Source organism: Schistocerca serialis, chromosome 6 (genome assembly GCF_023864345.2).
Source record: "Schistocerca serialis cubense isolate TAMUIC-IGC-003099 chromosome 6, iqSchSeri2.2, whole genome shotgun sequence".
Classification (NCBI taxonomy): Eukaryota; Metazoa; Arthropoda; class Insecta; order Orthoptera; family Acrididae; genus Schistocerca; species Schistocerca serialis.
The window spans coordinates 723,489,530-723,504,705 of record NC_064643.1 but is presented as its reverse complement, the minus strand read 5'-3'; the positions used below and the strand labels follow the sequence as shown (position 1 = coordinate 723,504,705).

At 41.6% G+C, this 15,176-nt stretch overlaps 1 protein-coding gene across 4 annotated transcripts in view; it reads left to right on the top strand.

Annotated features, from left to right (window-relative positions):
* The window catches only part of LOC126484047 (homer protein homolog 2), a 384,728-nt gene extending 374,343 nt beyond the window's left edge, over positions 1-10,385 (top strand). For all 4 annotated transcript variants that reach the window (XM_050107389.1, XM_050107387.1, XM_050107388.1 and 1 more), the window contains exon 9: positions 6,793-10,385. In XM_050107389.1, coding sequence (XP_049963346.1) covers positions 6,793-6,978 — 186 coding nt within the window. In that variant the 3' untranslated portion in view covers positions 6,979-10,385. The remainder of the gene's footprint in view (positions 1-6,792) is intronic.
* The last annotated feature ends 4,791 nt before the right edge of the window (positions 10,386-15,176 follow it).

Here is a 15,176-nt window from a genome sequence, read left to right as displayed (position 1 = left end):
AGAGAGGCAGGCTGTCAAACCGGCCGACTGGGAGCAGGAGAGGCACCACAGGACATTTCAATTTCCACTCTCCTGAATATAGTTTGGACGTGCAGTAGAAAAATGCTTTATGAAGAGGCATGGAACTGCACTTGGGCATACTTAAGACCAAATAATATGTCTTACATTTCCTCGAATACATACGTTTTATGTTTCAGACTTTTTAGAAAGATGTGCGCTACAAGATGAACGTATTTTGAAAATTCGATTTTTTATAGTATTGACCCGGTTCGCAAATGTCGTAGATCCGGGGCTGATGCGCAGAGCGATCTGAGCTATAGTGGGTAGTCTCCACGTGACCCGTGTTTACGTTCAGTGATTTTGCTGTTTCCCCTTCGTTTACTCTCACGTCAAATGAAAACAAAACGGTTATCCGTGGCCGGGAGCTATCAAGTGAATTAAAACACATTCACATAATTACTAAAGGCTGAAATATGTCATTAGTTTCAGATTTTATTTTATTTCCACCTTTCTGACAGTCAAGCATTAATCGCCTTGCAGAACAATGAAGTTATTTTTGTCTGTTTGCTAAATAAATTTGACTTTTGCTAATCTTTTCCGCAGAGGCAGTCAATGTACTTGAAACGAAATGTTTAATTCCACAGTACTGGGTAGTTTCAACTGTTCGCTGCATTTCAAGTGCACGTTTTCATTTTCTAGCACGTATGGCATTATGCCATAATAAAGAACCAAACATGATATAATACAGTACTGGTGCTCCAAGAAAATTTACATCCTGAAAACCACACTTAAAAGCTTAATATCAGGGCAGGGTCTACGGTACTTCATTGGGAATCTGCACATACGAGTGTGCCTTTAAGTATGCACTTTAAATGTGCACATTTTAATATGGTTCACGAAATTCCGATGCTCTTGCCGTATCATCTTTCATTGATGATCTTTCACACGTACGTACATACGGGCTTCCTACGTCATGATATCTACCCAAGCGCGGTGTCGCCTGTTACCTGAGCTCTCTGGCAACTGCTGAAACGAACCTATTTGTAACAGGTCGCGGTAAAATATTACGATTGGTGGTTTGAAAAGCGTTACTTTCAAAGTAAATATCCTTTTACGTAAGTTGAACTACGTACAAGAATGGACCGTGAATTTATGAAATCACGAAGCGTTTGACTCTCATTTAAAAATCAGCTGCCTGATGACGAGCCATTTAGAAGCATTTCGAACCCTCAAACCCTTAAGATCAGACATTTATGTCATTATTAAAAATTTTACAGGCACATTTGTATGATATCTCTTAAAGTGTAACAAGCGCAAAAAAGGATCAACAGTATATGCGAAAGCTTAGCTTCTCTTGCAGCTTGAGACCAATATTTTATGTGAAAGCTTTTGTTTTCTTGTAACAACACTATGTATATTAATTTAAACTATTAACTTTCCTGTTCGGCGCGCTACTTAACACTGATGTTGCTATTGGCTGACTACATCACGTGTCATATGCTCTGAATATCCGCTGTCATCGGCTGGCGAGATCACGTGACATGAGTTACGAACGACTTACAAAAGCGAATCGAAATCTCGATTTCAATGGTTCGGAAAGTAACATGCGGTGTTTGATGGAATTCCAATGTATGTTTTCGTAATACGAAAATATGCAGCGTACATGTTGCTGCACATCAAAGATATTTCCAAAACGTGTCTTTTTCTCTGAGTTTCGTTTTCTAAAGTTCCAGGAAATTGTACGCCTGTGTACAAAACCATAACCATTCAAAGGAGTGATGCGGGAAAATATACTGTCACCCGGGAGAAAGTTTGTTTTTAACCGGGAAATCCGGGAATTTTTTTTCCTTGACCACGTAGACACCCTGCTATTATACGACTTCATTCAAACTCGATGAGCTGTTGATAATGGCATCTTTATTGCCTTAAAGGCATTCGTGACTAACGTCAGCTCACTACAGCCAATCTCAAAGGTAACTACTGCTTGTGACCTTACAGTGTGTATTTAAAGCTAACTTGATTTGCATTCTCATAGTGGCACTACTAGCACCATATGCACATGAAATTTGAGTAGACATCATCTTTAACATGTAAAAAACACACCTACCAACTGTCATTTATGTTGCACAACTCCTTCTTGGTGTTGCAGTTTCTTTTTCCTCTCAGTGTATAAATGTCAACGTCAAGGGGAAGGCATATAAGACACTTGTAAACCATCATTATTGTATGAAGCAGAGTCGTGAGCAACAACTAAGAGCCAGTGCAATAGACTAGATGTAGCTGAAATGAAGATGTAGATATAGATGTGTGGATTCGTCATAATAGACTGGACTCCAAATGAGAGAATCTGAGGGTCTGTAAAATTTGTTGATGGTCCAAGAAAATACCGGACTAGAGTGGTATGGACATATCACGAGAAGAGACCATACTCGTGTTGCAAGGGGAGTCATGGAGATGTCAGTATCAGGCACCAGGGAAAGAGGGGGGCCTAAAAAGAGGTGAGTGGACTGTGTTTGAGGGGATCAGAGGGACAAAAGCTGACAAGGATGACACACAGGACTAGGAAAAGTGGAAGAAACTTACCAGAAATGTCAATACTTTGTATTGCAGGAGAAGATTGAGAAGATCAACCTTTGAAACCCTGTCATACAAACTGCGTGTACTAATTCTCTGCCCAAATTAACTATATACTCATTAATCAATACTTCCTTATACATAAAACATCCCTGTTTGTTCTGTAGGTCATGGCAAACTTCTCTTCATTATACATAATCGTGATGTCATGGCACTGGCACGCAAGATGTATTTTGTTACATCCTATCATGTGCCATAATAGTTTCTTATGTAAATCACAGATTATTAAAATAATTAAATTTCTTTCTTGCATAATGTTTCAGTTGTCTGGAACTAGATTTGCTAAAGCAAAAGACTTCTCTACCTTTAAAACATAGAGTAAGCGTGTAAAAGTACTGTGTGCGCTCTCTCTCTCTCTCTCTCTCTCTCTCTCTCTCTCTCTCTGTGTGTGTGTCATCTTGGGAGTACTATGACGAAATATGAAATATTTGTCAATGTAAACTGTGCACTGTTACCAATTTTTATATATATTTATATATATATATATATATATAATATATATATATATATATATATATAGAGAGAGAGAGAGAGAGAGAGGGAGAGAGGGAAACATTCCACGTGGGAAAAATTATATAAAAACAAAGATGAGGTGACTTACCGAACGAAAGCGCTGGCAGGTCGATAGACACACAAACAAACACAAACATACACACAAAGTTCAAGCTTTCGCAACAAACTGTTGCCTCATCAGGAAAGAGGGAAGGAGAGGGGAAGACGAAAGGAAGTGGGTTTTAAGGGAGAGGGTAAGGAGTCATTCCAATCCCGGGAGCGGAAAGACTTACCTTAGGGGGAAAAAAGGACAGGTATACACTCGCACTCACACACGTATCCATCCACACAAGCAGACATATTTAAAAGACAAAGAGTTTGGGCAGAGATGTCAGTCGAGGCAGAAGTGTAGAGGCAAAGAAGTTGTTGAAAGACAGGTGAGGTATGAGTGGCGGCAACTTGAAATTAGCGGAGATTGAGGCCTGGCGGATGACGAGAAGAGAGGATATACTGAAGGGCAAGTTCCCATCTCCGGAGTTCGGATAGGTTGGTGTTGGTGGGAAGTATCCAGATAACCCGGACGGTGTAACACTGTGCCAAGATGTGCTGGCTGTGCACCAAGGCATGTTTAGCCACAGGGTGATCCTCATTACCAACAAACACTGTCTGCCTGTGTCCATTCATGCGAATGGACAGTTTGTTGCTGGTCATTCCCACATAGAATGCATCACAGTGTAGGCAGGTCAGTTGGTAAATCACGTGGGTGCTTTCACACGTGGCTCTGCCTTTGATCGTGTACACCTTCTGGGTTACAGGACTGGAGTAGGTGGTGGTGGGAGGGTGCATGGGACAGGTTTTGCATCGGGGGCGGTTACAAGGATAGGAGCCAGAGGGTAGGGAAGGTGGTTTGGGGATTTCATAGGGATGAACTAACAGGTTACGAAGGTTAGGTGGGCGGCGGAAAGACACTCTTGGCGGAGTGGGGAGGATTTCATGAAGGATGGATCTCATTTCAGGGCAGGATTTGAGGAAGTCGTATCCCTGCTGGAGAGCCACATTCAGAGTCTGGTCCAGTCCGGGAAAGTATCCTGTCACAAGTGGGGCACTTTTGTGGTTCTTCTGTGGGGGATTCTGGGTTTGAGGGGATGAGGAAATGGCTCTGGTTATTTGCTTCTGTACCAGGTCGGGAGGGTAATTGCGGGATGCGAAAGCTGTTGTCAGGTTGTTGGTGTAATGATTCAGGGATTCCGGACTGGAGCGGATTCGTTTGCCACGAAGACCTAGGCTGTAGGGAAGGGACCGTTTGATGTGGAATGGGTGGCAGCTGTCATAATGGAGGTACTGTTGCTTGTTGGTGGGTTTGATGTGGACGGACGTGTGAAGTTGGCTATTGGACAGGTGGAGGTCAACGTCAATGAAAGTGGCATGGGATTTGGAGTAGGGCCAGGTGAATCTGATGGAACCAAAGGAGTTGAGGTTGGAGAGGAAATTCTGGAGTTCTTCTTCACTGTGAGTCCAGATCATGAAGATGTCATCAATAAATCTGTACCAAACTTTGGGTTGGCAGGCTTGGGTAACCATGAAGGCTTCCTCTAAGCGACCCATGAATAGGTTGGCGTACGAGGGGGCCCATCCTGGTACCCATGGCTGTTCCCTTTAATTGTTGGTATGTCTGGCCTTCAAAAGTGAAGAAGTTGTGGGTCAGGATGAAGCTGGCTAAGGTAATGAGGAAAGAGGTTTTAGGTAGGGTGGCAGGTGATCAGCGTGAAAGGAAATGCTCCATCGCAGCGAGGCCCTGGACGTGTGGGATATTTGTGTATAAGGAAGTGGCATCAATGGTTACAAGAATGGTTTCCGGGGGTAACGGATTGGGTAAAGATTCCAGGCGATCGAGAAAGTGGTTGGTGTCCTTGATGAAGGATGGGAGACTGCATGTAATGGGTTGAAGGTGTTGATCTACGTAGGCAGAGATACGTTCTGTGGGGGCTTGGTAACCAACTACAATGGGGCGGCCGGGATGATTGGGTTTGTGAATTTTAGGAAGAAGGTAGGGGTGCGGGGTGTCGGTGGGGTCAGGAGGTTGAGGGAGTCAGGTGAAAGGTTTTGTAGGGGGCCTAAGGTTCTGAGGATTCCTTGAAGCTCCGCCTGGACATCAGGAATGGGATTACCTTGGCAAACTTTGTATGTGGTGTTGTCTGAAAGCTGACGCAGTCCCTCAGCCACATACTCCTGACGATCAAGTACCACGGTTGTGGAACCCTTGTCCGCCGGAAGGATGACGATGGACCGGTCAGCCTTCAGATCACGGATAGCCTGGGCTTCAGCAGTGGTGATGTTGGGAGTAGGATTAAGGTTTTTTAAGAAGGATTGAGAGGCAAGGCTGGAAGTCAGAAATTCCTGATTTTGAGGAAGAGGAGGTGGGTCCCGCTGTGACGGAGGACGGAACTGTTCCAGGCAGGGTTCAATTTGGATAGTGTCTTGGGGAGTTGGATCATTAGGAGTAGGATTAGGATCATTTTACTTCGTGGCAAAGTGATACTTCCAGCAGAGAGTACGAGTGTAGGACAGTAAATCTTTGACGAGGGCTGTTTGGTTGAATCTGGGAGTGGGGCTGAAGGTGAGGCCTTTGGATAGGACAGAGGTTTCGGATTGGGAGAGAGGTTTGGAGGAAAGGTTAACTACTGAATTAGGGTGTTGTGGTTCCAGATTGTGTTGATTGGAATTTTGAGGTTTTGGAGGGAGTGGAGCTGGAAGTGGGAGGTTGAGTAGATGGGAGAGACTGGGTTTGTGTGCAATGAGAGGAGGTTGAGGTTTGCTGGAAAGGTTGTGAAAGGTGAGTGAGTTGCCTTTCCGGAGGTGAGAAACCAGGAGATTGGATAGTTTTTTTAGGTGAAGGGTGGCATGCTGTTCTAATTTGCGGTTGGCCTGTAGGAGGATGCTCTGAACAGCCGGTGTGGATGTGGGAGAGGAAAGATTGAGGACTTTTATTAAGGATAGGAGTTGACGGGTGTGTTCATTGGCTGAGTTGATGTGTAGGTGAAGGATTAGGTGGGTGAGGGCAATGGATTGTTGAGTTTGGAACTGGTATAGGGACCGATGGAAAGAAGGGTTGCAGCCAGAGATGGGAACTTTAAGTGTGAGGCCTTTGGGGGTAATGCCAAATGTCAGACCTGTCACCCTACCTAAAACCTTCAGCTGATTGGTTTTCATTATTGGAAATTCTGTGCCACGTGAAAATTGACTTCTATGTCTGACGCTAATTATGGTTAAATAAGACATGCAGCTGGTGTGGAGTACTACGTAATGGTTTTACTTCAGCAACTACAATTATCCCATAGCCGGCCCGTGTGGCCAAGCAGTTCTAGGCGCTTCAGTCTGGAACCGCGCGGCCGCTACGGTCGCAGGTTCGAAACCTGCCTCGGGCATGGATGTGTGTGACGTCCTTAGGTGAGTTAGGTTTAAGTAGGTCTAAGTTCTAGGGGACTGATGACCTTAGATGTTAAGTCCCATGGTGCTCAGGGCCATTTGAATCATTTTTGATTATCCCATAACTACAAAGTTGGGAAACAAGTGTTCTGTTTCCTTGCATTACGCACAGGTATAGATCTATCTAATGAAATGTTTTCCATCCTCATTGTAAAGCCATACACTTGCAACTGCCCACAGAACCTACAGCAGGAGAACGCCGAGCTGCAGGCGGCTGTGTCGCTGGCACAGGCGCAGCTGGAGACGGCGCTCGCAGCCCAGGAGTCACAGCGCCGTGTACTGGACACACTGAATGCACAGCTGGCGGCACAGCTGGCTGAGCTGGCTGGCATCCACCGTGAGATTGCCACTGCCCTGCAGACCTGAGGGCAGCCCCCCGCGGCCCCCGCCCCCCCGAGGCACCCCCACTGGTCCTCCGTCTGACGCCGGGCTCCTGGGGGAGGCGACCGGCATCTGGCTCTGGAGCTGGAACTGGGACTGGGTGTGGAAGACGGACGCCGGCAATAACGACATTTCCGTGTTACAGTTTATTTTTGAGGGAAAAGTGTTATTGAGCAATGGAAGATTAAAAACACAGATAACCTACTACATTGTTTAGTGATAAAATAATTTTTTGTTTTTACAAATCCAAATGGCATCCAGATGAGGTTGCAAGCTATGTTCAGTTTCTTTCTTTGTTTCAATTATTTAATTGATACTTCTCGTGTGAAATTTTGTGGTATGATCTGTGAAAATATAGACTCTTGAACTATATGCAGTCATTAACCGAAAGTGTTGTCCTATATATATATATACACATAAAGGGAAAAAGTGGGAAAATGTATCAAAATTTGTTAAGAGGTGACAGAGTTTTAAATGCATCGAAATCTGTGTGTGTACCTTCGTCTCCTACATTTTTAAAATTAAGGTAAAGACAGTGCAACTAATCTAAAGGCGTGTGGTGAACTGCAGGTCCGTGCTGAATTTTAGCATAAGTGTTTTGGCAGGTAGATCAATTTCTACACGTTAACTTTAAAACTTAATTCTGAGTGTGTTTCATTTCTTCTTTTGTTCTCAGCAGTTACTTGTGATCAATTCAATCTTAATCTGGAAACACACTGAATTTATGAAATGTGGCACTCAAAAATCGTCAGCATATAATATTGGATGCTGGTGATAAGCTACAGAGAATGTTAGATTCCACACAGTGCCTCATGATGTGAGGGTAAATTCATGTTTTCACCATTTTAATGTGTTTGCATGTGTACCGTATCAAATGTGGAATGAAACTCTTTGAAACAGTCCATGAAACAAGTGTTTAATTGCATAGCTGGGATTACTTTTTCGTTCCAAATATTACTCATTTACTAAAAAAATCAGAGCTTTGCATCTGGAGCTAAAATTATTGCATTTTAGATAGACATCGTTAATCTAAATACATGTTTAACTCGGAAAGTGGAATTACTTCTCCATTCTCAAATAAAGAATCATGTATAATGTTGAAAATGGCAGTGCATTTTCTTGACTGATTGAGACCAAGCTGATAGAGTTCACATTGAACTGTACTTTTTAATAATTGGCGACTGACCATGAAGAGCACAAGACTTTGGAAATGCACATGTTTGATATCCCCCCCCCCCCCTTTTGTGGCTTAGCTTTATTTTCCATTAAAACTGAGAGCAGATGCCTATTTCGAATGCACCCTTCCTGAGTCCTAAATTTTTGTGCCATAGAAAAGTGCCGCTGTCTCGGCGTAACAAAAATAGATTTTCGTGCTGGATTTAAAAAGCGTGAAGCCACATATGTAGCTTCTGACATTATACACATGTACAAAATATTGCAGATTTCTTTTTTACACTGAAATGTTACATGCAAAGAATGAATGTTTTCCTCAGTATTTGCGTGACTGACACTCTGCACTTGCATGTGTGTGTTCTAAGCACTGCCCATTCAAGACTTCACTAAATTGTAATCATTTTTTAAATCAGACTTTTAAAAATCTGATAAGTGGGTGGATTTAATGTAGTTGTTATGTAATTGTGCAACAGATTATTTCCCTTGTTCAGCAAGATATTACCAAAGGACAAAATAAAATGCTATCTATGTAAGTATGTGCTTTCATATAAGTGAGACAGTGATAGTTTTTAAATATTTCTCAATTGACAAGATAAGAAGGCAGAAGATAATATTGCTTGGTGTGACTGTCAGCTTTTCACCGTACAGCTATAATCTGTATACTTTTGCAACAACTCTGTCATCGCATCAGCGGCGTCCGTCAAGGTTTTTGTGACAGTGATGCACTTGAACTGAATTTGGTCTTCTGAAGTCCTCATAAATATTTATTATGCTGAAAAAGTAATTTCCAATTTTCTTCTCTGAATATCAGTGTGAGGTCTATTTATCAATTTCTTGGGAAAGTTGTTCTAAACATTTATCTAATGATGTCAAATTTTGAGAGATCAGAAATAATGTCCTGCAACCAGTTGTCCTAGAACTCGTTAGATGGATTAGAGGGTAACAAACTTGCACTTAAAATTAGTAGATTTTCAGCTCGTTCCTGTAACTGTATTAGGAACAACTAATAAAAGTCAAAAAGAACCACCACACTTAACTCCCTTGTCCTGTTGTAGAGATTAAATGTGATGTAAAATATAAACATGGGCAGTGCCCATGCTGAAAACATATGTCGATATTTGTGCTTTATTTACCTGAAAGAAAATTTGTAAAACTATGTTACTGTTGTATCCTGTTCAAACATTATTCGAGTGAAAATGAATGAACTTTGTTCAAAGAGAAACTTTTTTAAAGTGATGATTGTTCACAAATGTAGGAACGCAGTTATATAGCATAGAAATTCCTATATCACCTATGAACTTTGATGATGCAGCAGGCTTTTTCTTACAATTGTATTCGATTTCTTAGTGCATTATGTTAAGTTTACAGGTAAGATAAATTTTGTTTTTGTCATATTGGCATTGCAATCTATAGAAGACTGAAACTAATATTCTTTGATGAGAGAACAGGATGTAGTTAAGTATTGCTCAAAGCTTTTTTGTGTTTAAGTTGTTAAATGATTCTTTTTTAATCTCCTGGAGAAAAAATGTTGCACACAGTTTATTTGAGGCTCTCTGAAGTTGCAGTTTGTAACAGTATTTGTGTTTGGGCACAATTGTTTTTTCTAATCAGTGATATTTTCTGGCTGTCTCTACTGAGAGTACAGCTAAAACAAAACTTACAGCAATGTCTCATATTTTAATTGTTCATTGATTTTTTCAATATAAATTTTTAATTGTATTGAAATAAATTGTGTCATTTATAAATATTTTTATCTTGATTAATCATTTTTGTAGCAACATAAGACATCAGTTCAGATTCGTAGTGATATGTTACCAAATCCCATTTTAAGGGAAGTAAACCAATCCTTGGCTAAGGAGATAAAAAAGAAAACCTTTCGTCTGAATGTGTATAGAAAGATAATGTGAGATTGTTAGAAATGTATAAGTTGATATAAAGTAATGGTGCTATATCATAAAAATCCTGTTTTTCTTTTTTAATGTGAGTGGAAATGACGAAAAGGCAAACTTACAAAACTTAATAGTGGCTTCCTTTTCACTCTAAGAGTAGGTGTAACCCACACTTTTTTTGTGACCATGTGCACAATTCTTATGTAAAAATGACTTAACAATTGGTTGTACATGTAAGAAGGGAGCCTACTAACATCTATGACAATGTTCCAGCAGAAAAATCTGAAATAACTTCAGAGTCACTGAAATAAAATAAAAAATGAAACTTAACTTTTTATGGTCGATTCCCATTATTTCCAGAGTGTCCAGAACTTCATAATATGTGGATAATACGTTACTACTCTTGGTATCTGTTGGACACAAACATTGCTTCATGATAGACTTCAGTTTACTCCTACATTTAATACACAGGCGTATAGAAATGGCATGTAAATGACCACATATCAAATAATAATCTAGAAATGTTAATCTGGTCTTGTGTGTCAAATCCATGTATTGTTTCAGTATTGATTTCATCCTTATAGTGCTAAGGAATTGTACATGCTCTGCTAAATCTATCAAAAATATTGTGCCACTGGAAGATTGCCCCCCCCTCCCCTGCCTCATCTCTTGCTTACTCTCTTGAACTGCAGTGCAGGTGTTGTGTAATCTAACTCTATAGCTCTGGAGAACGATTCATCCAAAATTACTTTTTGAGACATAAATGGAAAAATGTGTAACATTTTTTACTTTTCTATATCCTTGAGAACTATCTTACATAACGTTCGTAAAAGCAACAGTAACATACGTGTTATTTTGCAAATATGTTTTATGCATGAAATTTCCAGGCAGTTTAAAACTGTGTGCATGATAGCACTCAAATGTGGGAGCTTTACCTGTCACAGTGAATTCTGGAAACAATATCCTAGTCTGTAGCTAAGCCAATTTTTGACAGTTCCTTTTTTTTCCACTAGAAGCTAGTCCCACAAGGAAAATTTAGAACTTCTGTGAAGTCTGGAAGGTAGGAGAAAAGGTACTGGTGAAAAAGTAAAGCTGTGACGGTGGGTTGTGAGTCGCTCCTGGATATCTCAGTTGGTACAGTACTGGTCCATGGAAGGCAAAGTTCCCTGGTTTGAGTCCTAGTCCAGCACATATTATCTGTCAGGAAGTTTCATTGTCAACATGAATTGTGCAGCAGAGTGAAAATTCAATCTGGGTATTTCACGTATTTTTGTTTTTGTGACATTTATTTCATCCTTCAGTATCCCCTCCCTATAGGTCTGTGGAACAAATAGTGTCTCTTATCTTATCTAAGTGGTAACCCATGGTCTGTATGTTGGTTGATTGTTGGTTGTTTGGGGAAGGAGACCAGACAGTGTGATCATCGGTCTCATTGGATTAGGGAAGGATGGGGAAGGAAGTCGGCCATGCCCTTTCAGAGGAACCATCCCAGCATTTGCCTGGAGTGATTTAGGGAAATCACGGAAAACCCAAATCAGGATGGCCGGACGCGGGATTGAACCGTCGTCCTCCCGAATGCGAGTCCAGTGTCTAACCACTGCGCCACCTCGCTCGGTCGGTCTGTATGTTGGCTCCCTTTTGTGTTTTAGATAGGTTGCAGTTTATTTAGTTGTTCAGCAACTTTTAACGTGCTACATGATACTGTATTTTTATCACACAAACTTTTTTCTTCTCTTAATTTTTTTGGTATGAATATTTACCACCTCATATCTCATGGTGGATTTACAAAAAATAATAAATTCAGCAGTTTTATTCATTACTATTTTCAAACAATACATGCTGACATGTTTTTCATTGTTATGCTGGCAAAAACATTTAAGTCACTTAGAGTTAAGGGTTGTGGTGATACAGAAGCTGCTGCTGACACACACAGTAGCTGCTGCACAAACAGTGCATCTGTGTTGAACTGGTTCAGCAATTACTGAGTTTTGAAAGCAGAGTTAGTACTTTTTGCAGATGGCACAAGTGTTATAATTAATCCTGTTAGAGAGGGACAATAACAAAAGAAATTTTTAATAATGTTTCCAAAGAATTGTTATGTGACACTCTGAAAATGAATTCTCACTACTGTTGTGGAAAAAAACATAATATTCAGTTCTGTGTAACACCCAGACCACCACCAAAATTTAACATAGCATAGGGGCAGTAATCAGTAAATACAGTAGAATGCTCCAAATAGCTGGGTGAACTTATTAATGACAACTCGAATTAAAAGAACATATTACTGATCTGCTCAAACAACTAAGTTTACCGACTTTCACTCTTTGTATAATTTCTAGTTCTGGCATCAAACAAAGCTACAACTCGACATATTTTGTATATTTCTACTCATTAAAACGAAGTGTAATCTTTATATACACTGCCTGAAGAAAAAATTGAAGCACCCAGAAGAAACAATAGGATGTCAATGTGGCTTCATAAATGTACACCTAGTGGAGAGCAGGGAGTGGGGGGGTTATGCAAATTAGAGTTGCAATTCTCTGTGGTAGATACAACAGTCACCAAAGTGCATTAGTTGTGGCCATGATTAGTAGTGTTACAGGGCTGGTCGATTATATAAGGGCTGTAGATAGCACCTGGTCACCACCCGACAGAGTTTGGAAAGGGCCTCATCGTCCATCTCCTTTTGGGCAGCTCCAGGTGACCAATGTTACTGAGTATGGTAGTGACGTGACGAGCAGTCTCACTCTTCAAATGTTTTGGAGAGGCACAGTGGTGTAACTTCTGGCATCATAGTGTGGGGCTCCATCTTGTATGACTTCCGGTCACAACTGGTAGAGATGAGGGAGTTCCAATGACACAGTGGTACATCAGGGATATCTGGCGTCCCGATGCATTACCTCTCGTGCAACAGTATTGTGGTGCCGTTTATCAACAGGACAATGTTTTTCCATAAGACACTTGCCTCTATGAAATGTGTGTGTGATGTTGATGCATTCCTGTGGCAAGTAAGATCCCCAGATCTGTTCCCAGTAGAATGTGTGTCAGACCAGCATGGACATCAGCTCCATCTCAGTCAGTATCTGATGACTTCGATATCAAAGGGACATTAAACCCAATCTCCCTTTCTTTTTCTGTCTCAGTTCCGGTATCCAGGATATCGAGGCTCAGCTACAGTAGCTGTGGGTCAACTTGTCTCAGAAGAAGATACAAAAGGCTTTATGACTCCCTTCCCAACTGAATCAGTGAATTGCATGCATGAAGCCCAGAGGGGTGCAATGACGTACTTATAAACTGCTCATACTGCTAACTTCTTCATAAATTTGATTCTATTTTGTAATCACTGAAGTAACACCACATACCCTTGCAACTCCTGAAGTTTCCTTTCATTGCCTCCTCTCTTTCTAAGTTTTTTATTTTTTCAGGCAGTGTATTTTGCTTATTGCTAATCATTTTTTGGGGCAATTCATCACTTTGAAAACAAGTGCTGATTGCAGGAAATTTACCATTCAGAATAATAAGCAGTGTTCATTCTAGTCATTTTGTAGGCACCTCTGAGAGGGACTGGGAATTTTTAATTGCTCCTTCATAGTATGTGTGTTCACTAATGAAAATTGTTCTAAATAATCCATCACAATTCTAGAAGCATAGTGATGTCCACAATTACAACACCAGGAGAATAAAAGACATTTATTACTCATTACTAAACCTGTCAGTGGCTCACAAAGGAGTTAAATATCCAGCCACAAAAAACTTTGATCACTTATCCAGTAATATAAAATGTTAACAATATAAGGAAAAGATAGATTTCTACTTACCATAAAGATGGCATGTTAAGTTGCTAACAGGCATAATTAAAATACACTTACACATTAGCTTTTGGCCACAGCCTTCATCAGAAAAAGAAGGAGAAACACACACATTCATTCTCACAAGCAAGCACACTTCAGGAACACACAACAGCCATCTCCGGCAGTGTGGACCAGAATGCAACTGTCATGTGGAATGATGGAAGCAGTATTCTGGAGAGGGCAGGGAAGTGGAAGGCATGGCAATGTATACATGGGGGGGGGGGGGGGGGGGGGAGCGGGAAGCACTGTCTGGAAGAGTGTGCAGGGACTAGACTGCCAGCCGGCACAGTGCTGGGATGCTGGGGAGCTGTGGGGCAAGGAGTTTGGGAGTGGGGGAACAGAGCAAAACTGGAGAGGAGCAGGGAAAGATGGGCAGGTGCATTGGCACAGGGCAGCACACAAAGAGGCTGGGAGAAGAGAACAGGGAGTAGTTGACAGGCCAGAGGGGGTGGAAACTGTTGGTTTGAGGGTGTGGGAACACTATGTTACCATAGATTGAGGCCAGGATAATTTCAGGAGAGGAGAATGTGTTGCAAAGCTAATGCTCATCTACGCATTTCATAAAAACCGGTTGTGAAGGGCACAGGATCGAGATAGCTTGGTTAGTGAAGCAGCCATTGAAGTCAAGCATGTGATGTTCATCTGCATGTTGTCCCACAGGGTGGTGTACTTTGCTCTTGGTCACAGTTTGGCCATGGCTGTTCATCCTGGTGGACAACTGGTTGATAATCATACCAATATGAAAAGGTGTATAATCATTGCAGCAGAGCTGGTAAATGACATGGCTCCTTTCATAGTTGGCCCAACCTCTGACGGGGTAGTGTAATCCTGTGACAGGACTGCAATAGGAGGTGCTGGGTTGGTGGATTGGACAGGTCTTGCACCTGATTCTTCTACATGGATATGGTCCCTGTGGCAAGGGGTTGGAATTGGGAATGGCATACAAATGGAGTAGGATATTGTGGAGGTTGGGTGGTTGATGTAACACCACTTAAGGAGCGGTGGAAAGAATCTTGGATAGGCTGTCCCTCATTTCAGGGCACGTTGACAGGTAATCAAAACCCAGGTGGAGGATGATGTTCAGTAGTTTAAGTCCAGGGTATACTGGGTGGTGAAGGTGGCACTCCTTTTTGGCTGGTCCTTTGGTGTGTTGGGAGGATTGGATGTGTGAGGGGGAAATGGCACAGGAGATCTATTTGCGGACTAGGTCTGGGGGATAGTGCCCATGTGTGAAGGCCTTGGTCAAACCCTCAGCATATTGGGCAAGGGA